Here is an 11180-nt window from a genome sequence, read left to right as displayed (position 1 = left end):
GAATGTGGTCAAAGCTGAAGTCAGACAAACCTCGGGGCCAGCTGCAGGGAGTGTTGGCACGTTGTACCTTTTGGGAAAAACTGAGATTTTATGTGCAATTTGCTGTTACAAAGTTCAAAACCAAGTTTTATAAAAGTCCTTCGAAGCCAAGCCCTGGCTCGGGCTCTGGCATCTGTCCTGGGTCAGTTTGACCATTGTTAGCATTTTACTTCAGGAGAAAAAACCCAACCCTAACCCATGTTTTCAGATTGCTCATAAAACCCCTGTCCTTGGTCTACCAGCAATCTGGTAGCTGATCACCCTGTCATTTCCGTTGTGATGATGCATGAGCATGTGCTGAGAAGTGTAAGTTTCCATTTGTTCAGTGACTCCTCCTGTGTTCGCAGCACGGACCGAGCGTTGCGGAGATGATGGTGACTCTGGGACCCCAAGAAGTGTGTGCACGAGTCCAGAAAGCCCTGTCTGGCTGACAGGAGACAGCAGCAACACCCCCAGCCACCCCGGGGCTCGAGTGGTGTGGGCAGCACGTGTCATGGCCCTAGACCTGGACTGTTGGATCTCAACAGGATTTTCTGTGGTCAGATGAGCTGGGCTTTAGACCAGGCAGGCATCACCCAGCTGTGTATGTATCTGCAGTGACATAAGCCACTTGGCCTGGTAGAGGAACCAAACACAGGCTTAAGTCCATCCTGCATTCATCTTGTACAGGCTGGGAGAAAGAGACTTTTGTCAGTGTTTAAATTCAGACCACATGGACAGAAAGTAATGCTGTTCTGACAGCAGCATGGTTCATCTCAAGTGATCAGTCTTTTTGAGAGGGCTTCACCACCAGGGTACCTGCAGCTACAACTACACAGGTCTCCAGCAAATGCTGTGGGGAGGGTATTTTAATATATGAAGAATATAAAGATGTATATTTATATATATATATAAGATGTGTCATATAACTGCTGCCCTCTCAGTTGTCCTGCTGGGCTGAGTGAGCTGCTGGGAGAGGGGGACTCTCCTCCCTGTGTCATGTCATGCGTGTGGTTCTGCTAAAAATATCCCTGACCTGGAAACTGGGATTGTTGGTTGTTTTTTTCTCCCCCTTTTGGATGATGACCTTTAAATGATTAAATTAACGCGGTGACTTTTGGTTCCGCCCTAACCAACGCCTGCTCGCCCTGCGCGCCAGTGAGGGGAGGAGCAGCCGGAGGGGCGGAGTGTTGGGGTGGTGGGGGGGGAATATTTTACTTCCACGGCAGGAAAAACTCGTGTGGGCTGCCTGCTTTGGCCAAGCTGGCCAGGAGCTGGATCTGCTTCCTGCTTTGGGCGGAGCAGAGCAGAGCAGAGCAGGAGCCCATGGCTGGCACCAGGGAGCTGGAGCAGTGGCTCAGTGAGTGGGGCCGGGGCAGGGGTTGGCTTTGCTGTTGGCTCCTCTGCTGCTTCCAGCGCTGGGTGGGCACTGGAGCAGCTGCAGCTCCATAGGGAAGGGTCTGTCTCCTCCACGGACCCCTTCAGGTGCTGTCTCAACCTGCTGCATCTCTCCTGCTTCCCATCTTTCCTGTCCATCCTCTCCCCCCAGTCCTGACCAAGTCACTTGTGCACTGAATGGGGGAGTGGATAAAGCTGGAGAAGACTTTTCTGCCATTCAGGCAGAGCTTTGGGGTGGGCACTGGTGTAAAAGGGTAAACTGTGTTCTGGCATGGCAAGGTTTGCTGTCTGGTCCTGAGAGAGCTGCCTGACTGCTCTATGCTAAAAGCAACATCGTGCTGTTGCGCTTTCAACACCCCAGTCACCTGGCTTGGGCTTGGGTGTGCTCAGGGCTGGTTTTAGGCAGATTTTAGTACCAGCTGTTTCCTGCTCGTCCTGTGCCTTTCATTTCTGCCTCTTCTACCAAAAAGCAGTTGGTAGCAGTGTGAGGTCTGAGCTGCTTCCTGTGCCACATGTTTGCACGTGCTGCTGGCACTGAGCCTGTTCTTTTTTTTTTCTGTTCCCCCTCTGTAAGATAAAGCCACTGACCCAAGTATCCCTGAGGAAAACTGGGAATGCATCCAGAAGTTCTGTGAGCAGGTGAAGCTGGAGGCAGAAGGGTAAGGCAGACAGACAGCTCTTTGTGTTGGCTCTGGGCTCCCCTGGCTGCTGGGGGGGAATGGAACCTTCAGACAGGACTGCTTCTGAGCTCTGCTGCTCCTGAGAGAGTAAAGAAGCTGCAGAGGCATATCCCAGAGACTGGGATCTAAGAGACTGGGATCTCTGACATCCACCACTGCAACCCAGGGGGCTGCAGGTCCTGCCACTATGTCCTCACCAGCCTCTTGTTTTTTCCTGGGAACTTGTGCCCAGTCTGACCTGCTGCTTCTACTCCCCAGCCCATCACTTGCATCACGGCTGCTGGCACATAAAATACAGTCACCTCAGGAGATGGAAGCTCTCCATGCTCTCACAGTAAGTGCTCTCATCCACATGCCAAGAGAGGCAGCAATAACCTGGAAATTTCCCAAACCTGTGTGTACAGCTTCTGCTTGCTACCTTTTTGTTTTCTGCAGGTGCTGGAGACCTGTGTGAACAACTGTGGTGAAAGATTTCATAATGAAATAGCAAAATTCAGGTTTCTGAATGAGCTGATTAAAGTGCTTTCCCCAAAGGTAGGTGGTCGTGGTTATGCTGGACATTGCAGATGGGACACACTGTTTATTTTGTGTTGGATACAAAAAATTAGTCTCACACAGAAGTAGAGCAGAATTTCTTCTGTGGCTCTAAGCACAAGGACTGGGTGTGAATTCCCCTGTAAAAGATGTAAGCCAGGGACTCTTCCTCTGAAAAGCTTTTGTGGTTTCTCCCTTCTCTGCTGGGACAGTTTGGGACTCTACAGGAGCTTGCATTTGTTGCTGTGATCTCTCAGTCTGTGGCCCTTTTGCCTTGCAGTGATTTACAGAACTTTAGTTGTGGAAATGGTGGAGGAGAGGGATGCCAGGAGCTGCTCAGAGCCTCTCCTGTGTTTTCTTATGCTCTGTCCTCAAACCCTTGTGCTCTGGCTGCTCTCCTCCTTGCTTCCTCCTGCCAAAGGTCAGCCTGGGTTTGAGTCCTGTTCAACAGGCAGGATCAGCTTAGGTAGCAGCAGGGGAGCTGGACTTCAGCAGCATTTCAGCACTGGTTCCTGTGTCACAAGATACACAGTTGACAACACTGTGAGTGAAGGGTTAGGAATCCATTTGCCACTCAGTCACTGCACACACACAAGGGGCTAGGCCCAAACGTCACATCTGGCACTAATGTTTTGCGTTTAATCTTCTTTGTCTTTACGTTTTCATTTTCCTTTCAGTACTATGGAACCTGGTCTTCAGAAAAAGTCAAGTCAAGAGTTACAGAAGTAATATTCAGTTGGACAGTCTGGTTTCCTCAGGAAGTTAAAATCCGGGATGCTTATCAGATGCTGAAGAAACAAGGTTTAGTTCTGTTATTTCAGTTTCCTTTTTAGCCTTCAAGTCACATGCTTTCAGACCACAGACATCTGTCCTCTTCACTTGTGACTCAGCTTTTTTCCTAAAATGCCATGTGTAAGGAGGAAAGGACAAAGGCCATGCTCACAAGGCTGTTGGGTACTTAAGATGCATGTAACTGTTTAAAGAGATTTACCAAAGAACAGCTGCATTGAGTCAGAGCTCAGGCTGGCCTTGAGGCCTCTACTCAGACAGTGCTGGCCACTGTTGTGCTGGGAAGAGGTGCAGGACACTCTCAGGGTGATCTTTGCACTGGAATGCTCATCCAGGATTGTGAGGAATGGCTTCAGAGAGAGCCTGAGCTGGATTTTTCATTCATTCCATTGTATTTAATAGTCCTTGCTGCAGTTGTCACCCAGAAACTTGTCCAAAGCTCAGCACATCCAAATGTTATTTTCTGAAGATCTCATTTAGCCTGTGCTAAATCAAGGGAGTAAGGAAAGTCTTTTGTCTGGGCATGTGCTAAGGCAACTCCTGCTTCTCCATCTCATTCTGTAAAATTCTGGGGAGGGGTGAAGGAAATAGGTGCAAAATCAAAACCACTGTTGGGCATTGGTGTTTTAACGGCTCAGACATCACTGAGCAAATACTGTCACCCATTCCAGGGATTGTAAAAGAAGACCCAAAAGTGCCAGAAGACAAAATTTTACCTCCCCCTTCTCCAAGACCTCAGAATTCAATTTTTGACACAGTTGAAGAGAAATCAAAGGTAAACCTGAAGGTTTTCTTGCTTACCCATCCTCTGGTATATACTGATGAGAAGATACTGTCATATTTTGGGGGCTGTTGCTGTTTCAAACTGACTGTCTGCAGATAAATGCTAATGCTTCTTGCTGAACAGCTAGAGAATGCTCTAATGCTTTGTCAGAAATTTTTGCATAGTAAAAAGTGAACTTTTTAACAGAAAAATGTCAGTTGCTATTAAACTTTCCTGAGGGAGGGTTTCTCCAGGTCTCACAGAAGTTCTACAGAGCTAGAGAGGTCTGTTCCCAAACAGTGTGTGCAGGCAGCTCTAGGAAGCAACAATATAATCTGGATTAGATGATGAGAAATGTATTTCCAGGATTATAGGAACTGTTGCAGCCCTCTGTACCTCCTCTGTGGTGTGTGCCTGCAGCACAGTGCCCACAGCCTGCTGCTCATGCCTGTCCCCTGCTCTCCCCTCCACAGCTCTTGGCAAAGCTTCTGAAGAGCAGCCACCCTGCAGACCTGCAGGCTGCCAACCGTCTGATCAAGAGCATCATCAGAGAGGTGGGCAGCTCCTTGGGCCAGACACCCTGTTTACATCTGGGGAGGGGGATGACTTGGCAGTTCAGTTTTTGGCAGTGGGCCCTCTATACCTGATCCCCATAATGCTGCCCCAGAGGAGGGATGATTTTCATTATTTGATACTCTGAAGTTACAGTACTGGGTTGTTTGGTTTGGTTTCCCTAAAATATGCCATTGTCAGGAGGAGGGAACGTGTCCCCAGGAGCCTGTATGGTGGGACACTTCACATTAGTGGGATTCTGGCAGTAGTGCTGCAATAATGGTAGAAATTTTCCAAAAAGAGACTCGGTTCCCAGACGGAAAAGAGCCCCATCTGTACAGAGCTGCCTCTTGCCTGCAGGGTGTGTCTGTTCCCATTCCCCATCTGAAAGGCACCTCACTTCCCTGCACAAATGGGAGATCTGGTCTGGTTTGACAACATCCCTATGGTTGTTCTGAGGGTGTCCTTCTGTATGGCAGAAGCCATCAACTCCCAGCTCTAATTTTGAAACCTTACTTGTGCCTGTGGTGAAATGAGGGGAGGAGGTTCCTGTCCTCAGCCTGCCCAGGGAGGCGGGTGGTGCCGACACCAGAACTCCTGGGGGTGAATCCTTCCCTGCTGCCTTCTCCCTCCTCTCCCTGCATTAAGATACTAGTAGGAAACAACTCCCCCACCAGTGTGATCCAGAGTGACCTGGCCGAGCACATGCACTGTCTGTATTAGCCCAGTCATCATACACTTCTATTTCATTTTTCATCAAAGGAACAGGAAAAGTCAGCCAAGGTGTCCAGAAGAGTGGATGCCATCAGTGAGGTTTCGGAGAATGCTAAACGGATGGATGAATTGCTGGAAAACTACAAGAGACAAGAATTATCCAAATCTGACCAGGAGACCCTAGAGGTAAGTGGTGTTTTTTCCTGCATAAGAGGTTCTTTAGTCTGGCAGTGGCTGGGAATGCCCAGGGCAGCAGGATTCAAAGGGCAGCACAGTGCCCACAGCTCTGCCAGGCAGGGCACCACCATGGCAGAAACAGTTTCCGATATATTTGATGAATAATGGCCCCTCCTGTCAGTGTAATGGAAGCTGGAATGGAACCATCTGCTGCTGTGCCATCTGGAGCTTCTGTCCAGCTTAGCTGCTCTCCTTCTGGTGTCTTATGAGGAAATGGTTCTTCCTCCAGCAGTGGCATAGCTCACGGGGAACCCCTGCAGCCCCAGCATGGTTAGGTGGGTGTGATGAGACCTGAGCAGAGCTCAAAGCTGTGTGCTCTTCACCTTGTACTGTGGTTCCTGATTCCCCTTTTCTGTCCAGACTTTGTGGTCTGCTCATAAATATCAGTGAATTGAGGAAATGTTTAATGTCACTACCAGGGCTGTCAGAATAACTTTATGGCCTCTGAACACCTGAGATTCCACCAGGATGTCTGTCAGAATCAAATTTAAAAACTTCAAACAACTGAATTTTTGTAGGTGAGAACTTTTCCTGTGGCTGTGTGAGACAGCAGAGTTGGGAGTTGGGAGTTGGCTGCTGTTGGGAGGCTGCTGCTGCAGATGGAAGAGTCTCTGTTGTTAGCCTAGGAATGTGTCTCCCTCTGTGCCTCCTCACTTCCTCACACATGGGCAGAGCTGCCGGGCACTGAGGGGAGCAGCAACCCGTGGTTGAAATGCTTCCCAGTAGTCTGATCCACCTATTCAAATCTGGATATTTTTTCTTTTAAAATGAGTAATTTGACACAGATCTATCTTATGCCTTTATGTATAGAGAGAAAGCAATTGCTGAGGAGGTACCAGCAAAGCCTCCTTGTTCCAGTGGCTGTACTTGGCTACTGTGGATTTTGAGAGTGCAGAAACATGCAGCATTTATACCTTCTGTCTGGACCTGGGCAGAAAGTGCATCTTTCTTTTCTAGAGGTAGCATCACTTACAGATGGTCAGAGGGACAGAGGAGTGTGAGAGCCTTGGGGACCTCCTGATGTGAAGCATTTCCTTCCACAGACCCTGTTTCAGCGCTGTGAGAAGCTCCGGCCGCTGCTGTTCCGCCTGGCCAGCGAGACAGTCGAGGATGACGAGGCTCTAGGTAAGAGACAACCCTGTCCTTGGGTTTCTCTGCAGTTAGGTGTGTCTGATTTATCTGACAAGTGGGGTAAGCCCTTCATCTGAGAGGGGGAATGCTAAGGCACTGGCTACCCTGCTGGCAAAGCTTTCCCCATTCACCTTTAAACCATGCCCAATGTGTTAGAACATTAATGTTCTGTTCCCCCTTCTGTTTTCCAGCTGAGATCCTGCAGGCCAATGACAAGCTCACACAGGTGCTCAGACAGTACAGGCAGGTTGTAGCCAGCCCTGAAGGTGGTGGTGGAGGAGGTTCAGCCACCAGCTCTGCTGATGCACCAGGTACAGAGCATCCTGCACAAGAGCTCTGCTTCTGTGTGTCATGTGTGAGGGCAGCCTGGAAGGAAAGTACTTCTCATGGAATAAAGGTGGAGAAAATCCTATAACACAGGAAAGCTATCATGCAACCATTGTTTGCTTTTACATGCGGCTGATAGAAAATATTCTTGAAGTTCTTCACTTGTGAGTCCTCTAGGGCCTGCCTGTGCCCTAGAGGGGCACTGTTACTATACACTGTTCCTTTCAGGACGTTTCTCTCTAACCCTCTCTGCTGTTCCCAAGCCTGCCAGCCAGCCCCACAGCATGTGAGGAGCTACACACTGATTGACTTCTCAGAACTGGAGGTGACATCCCAGTCTCCTACAGATCAGTCTGCAAACACAACCACCACCTCCCAGCGGGGCAGCACCACCTCCACCTGTCTGCTCGATGAGGAGCTGAAGGCTTTAGGTTTGTATGTGCGTTTCTGTGCAGTGTTCTCCTTGTCACTAGGGTTCATGGCATTTAATGAAGATGGGAGAACTTTGGCTTTAATGTCTGTGCTAAGAGAAAGGAGACCCTTTCAGCCAGTGTCTTAAGTTTTCAATGACGTCGTTTGTCTAACGGTGTCAGCCTGTAGTCAAACTGCTGTTAGACAGCAAAGGAAGAACTAGTAGAGAACTCGTTTTCTGTAATTGAGCAGTGGCATTTTGGCATCTTTCTTAGGTCTCAGCAACTCTCCTGTTGTACAGAAGCCACCACCTGATTTTGGCTTAGCAGAGGTGAGTGATCCTCAGATACTTTAGTCCATAAGGTACAAAGGACTAAAATCAGACAAGATTCTTGATGTAGCTTTCTCTAGCAGCCTCTCTATACAACACTACTCTGAAGGGAAACTGGAATCCTCCTGCTCTGCAATTAATTTCTCAGTGCATTTTGCAACCAGATCACTCGTATTTGCTTTGACATCAAGTAGCATTGTTAAAAATGAGGTTCTTTTCAGTGGAACAGGCCTGATCTTTGCTAATGTTTCTGTAGCATGAACCAGAAGTGCCTTATTTTTCAGGCTGCTGCACACAATGGACACAGTGAAACCGTAAGTGCTGTTCAGACATGGGGACTGGAGGAGAGCTGTGCAGAGGAGAGTGAATTCCAGGGCCTGGCTGATCAGCTCTCTCCACCATCCAGGACACACACATTATCCTTGTAAGCAAACTGTCCCAGTACAGCCTGGCTTTGGAGATGAGCAGAACTGTGTTAGAGGGGAGGGGTTTAGGAAAGGCTTTCAAGTAGCTGTTCATCTGCACGTTGGCTCTGAAGCAGGAGTTATTGCACCTGTTAATTACAGATGAGGACTTTCCAATGGTCAGAACCCTGGAGAGACAAATCCCATGGTTTAGTGACAAGGTGATCCTGAGCTAAAGGAACAGAAACCTTACAATCAGGTCTTTTTACAATAACCTATGACTCAAAAAGTACTTTGCCCAGCTTTCTTCAGGCTGTGACAATATAGTTTCCAGGCGTTCAGTGGAGGCCAACAGATTCTGAACCAAATTTAACCTCACTGACCAGGGCTCCAGAGAGTCTGTGTGCAGAGACCAGACTTCCAAAGTCATGAAACAGTTTCATGGTAGTAGCAGAAATCTAAGTCTGCCTTAATGTGCTGAAACAGCAGCTTCTTCCATATAATATAAGAGTTTTCAAATATCTCAAGAACTCAGAGAGTGTAAGCTTGTCCTTTCTTTATATCTAAAAGGGATGAGGGACTGGGAACACAAATGGACACAGCAGATGATGGTGTATGCTAGGTAGCCTCCCCAGTTAATACAAGCTTTCTACATACTTTTCTTTCCAGGGATTTATCACCAAGGAAATTGCCCTTTCCAGACCTTTCAAATAGCTCACTGGCAGACACTTCATTCTCCAGCCTAGGCTATGCTGCCTCTTTGCATCCAGCTTCCCATGATGCTTCTCTAGAAGACCTTTTTGTCCCTTTAATTTCAATTACACCAAGTAAGTACAATGATTTCTGTGCCCCAACTCTGCTTCCTAGAGGCATACAGGAGCTCTGTTGTGATCTTTGCTGGGGAGGAAGTCAAAGTAGCTTCATGCTGTGTGGGTCAGCTGGAGAAAAGTAACAGCTGTTCTGTGAGGGACTTCATGTATCTGAACAAGTGCCAGGGGTTGTACCATGGACATGTCTCTGCACTCGGCAGTCAGCAGTTTTCTGCCCTGGCTAACCTGTGTTTTGTGCTTCTAAACTGTTTGCCCTTAGCGCCTGTAATAAAGCTTCTCACAGTTCTTCTCCAGAAGCTTAAAATCTGTGGGTGGGAGCTGTCCTGCTTCCTAAAGCAGAGCTCCTCTTTCCACCTCTGCTTTTTGATTCAACACTGTGAGTTTGCTGGAGGAAGTGAAAGTTTGTATACATTGGCTGTTCTGCCCACAGAAGGGAGGGGAATCCATGTTTCTGTTTCTAATTCTCCTGTTGTCTCTGGCAGGCAGTGTCTGCCCACTCACGGTGTATGACAGGAATGGTTTCAAGGCTATGCTCCACTTCTCCAGAGACCTGGCTCCTGGCCGACCAGATGTGCTGGTGATGGTTCTTTCCATGCTGAGCACATCAGCTCAACCAATTAAGGACATAGTGTTCCAAGCTGCAGTCCCAAAGGTGAGGAGCCTGTGACGAGTAGCAGAGTGGGACTACTCAGAAATGTCCTGAGAAGAAGGTTTGCCATTGCTAGCTTAGGATTTGCCTTGCTCCCTGGAAATCGCATGGCTTGCTTCTCTGAATGGTGACTCTCTTGTGTGGTGATACTCCCAGCCCTTTTTCAGCATGGACCAAAAAAGCTTTCATTTTGTTTTCTCTTTCAGACCATGAAAATAAAGTTACAGCCAGCATCTGGCTCTGAGCTGCCTGCCTTCAACCCCCTTCTGCCCCCAGCAGTGGTATCCCAGGTCCTGCTGCTTGCCAATCCACACAAGGTGTGTGCAGTGATGGAGGGTGCTGGTGGGGCACTGGAATGTCCCTGTGCTGGGAGGGGTATTTGTGTGACACGGAGATGGCAGGGGAGAGACAGAGCAGTCTGGGCTGTTCTGGGAAGACAGGTTTCCCACAGAAACAGCTTTCCAGAGCTATGAAGGATCTAATGGGCCTTTGCTGCAGGGGCCTGCACAGTTCTGCTTCAGTCTGCCTGCAGAGATGGCTCCAGCACAGGGGTTTGCAGCTGGTGGGACACAAGGCCACGCAAGGCACAGACAATGGGTGGCAGTTCTGTTGTATTGATGAATAATTATGAGACTGAAGATTGGTTTAAGGAATCCTCTGCCGCTGGGAAGGCTGGCCAGGCCTGGATTGCAGAGCCTGCCCTTGGTTGGTTGCATGGGTTTCCCAGCCACTTTTATGAAGATCCAGGTCTTGTTCTCTGCAGAGCTGCAGTGTTACTGTCCCCTTGCAGAGAGGGATTCCCTGCAGCAAGGCTGGAGGGGCCAGGAACCTGCAGCTGCAACGTGCCCCTCTCTCCATTCCTGTCCTGCAGGATCCCATCCGGCTGAGGTACCAGCTGGCCTTCAGGCAAGGTGTGCAGCCCTTCAGGGAGGCTGGGGAGCTGACTGGCTTCCCAGAAGCAGAGCTCTGGGGCAGGAGCTGAAGCTCAGCAGGCTGGGACGTTGCCATCTTCCCTCGGCGGTGAATGGAGGACTGTGCCAGCTGTGCTGGCCTGGACTCTGTGACGGCTCCTTTCCTCGGGATCCACCATCTCCTTCCTTTTGGTTTCTGTGCTGGTGTCTGGCAGGTGGAATGTAAACTTCTGCCACAGCCTTGTTCTGTAGCTGGCCCTGCTTTACAGACCCTCCTGTAAAGCCCAGGAGCCTTAATGCTTCTTGTACACAAGTCTTTCTTGCTGCTTTCAGGGCAATTTTTCCCTTGCTCCCATGACCTTTTATTTTTGAATTAAAAAGCAAACGGATACCAACCTCCAGCTGCCCTGACACGCCTGGAGCCGGAGCAGGGGCTGTCCCGGGGCCTGGCGCCCGCGCGCCCCGGGTTTGCAGGGCAGGGCGCAGAGTGAACCGGGCCGG

The 11180-nt window shown here is 49.3% G+C and overlaps 2 protein-coding genes across 2 annotated transcripts in view; both read left to right on the top strand.

Moving 5' to 3' along the window:
* Positions 1-470, top strand: part of EARS2 (glutamyl-tRNA synthetase 2, mitochondrial) — a gene marked incomplete at its 5' end in the record, with an annotated part of 5692 nt that extends 5222 nt beyond the window's left edge. The window contains 1 exon segment of the mRNA XM_010002588.1: positions 387-470. Within this exon segment, the coding sequence (XP_010000890.1) occupies positions 387-470 (84 nt within the window).
* An 874-nt stretch (positions 471-1344) lies between these two features.
* Positions 1345-10750, top strand: GGA2 (golgi-associated, gamma adaptin ear containing, ARF binding protein 2). The gene is made up of 17 exons (XM_010002587.1): positions 1345-1378; positions 1991-2075; positions 2355-2430; positions 2532-2630; positions 3308-3431; positions 4091-4194; positions 4656-4736; positions 5497-5634; positions 6729-6810; positions 7008-7127; positions 7407-7574; positions 7830-7885; positions 8170-8309; positions 8959-9116; positions 9602-9771; positions 9975-10085; positions 10640-10750. Exons 1-17 carry the CDS (start codon positions 1345-1347, stop codon positions 10748-10750), a joined length of 1857 nt encoding a protein of 618 aa, XP_010000889.1.
* Positions 10751-11180: the final 430 nt, after the last annotated feature.

Source organism: Chaetura pelagica, unplaced genomic scaffold, assembly GCF_000747805.2.
Source record: "Chaetura pelagica isolate M959 unplaced genomic scaffold, ChaPel_1.0 scaffold438, whole genome shotgun sequence".
NCBI classification, from domain to species: Eukaryota; Metazoa; Chordata; class Aves; order Apodiformes; family Apodidae; genus Chaetura; species Chaetura pelagica.
This window is presented reverse-complemented; position numbering and strand designations above follow the sequence as displayed.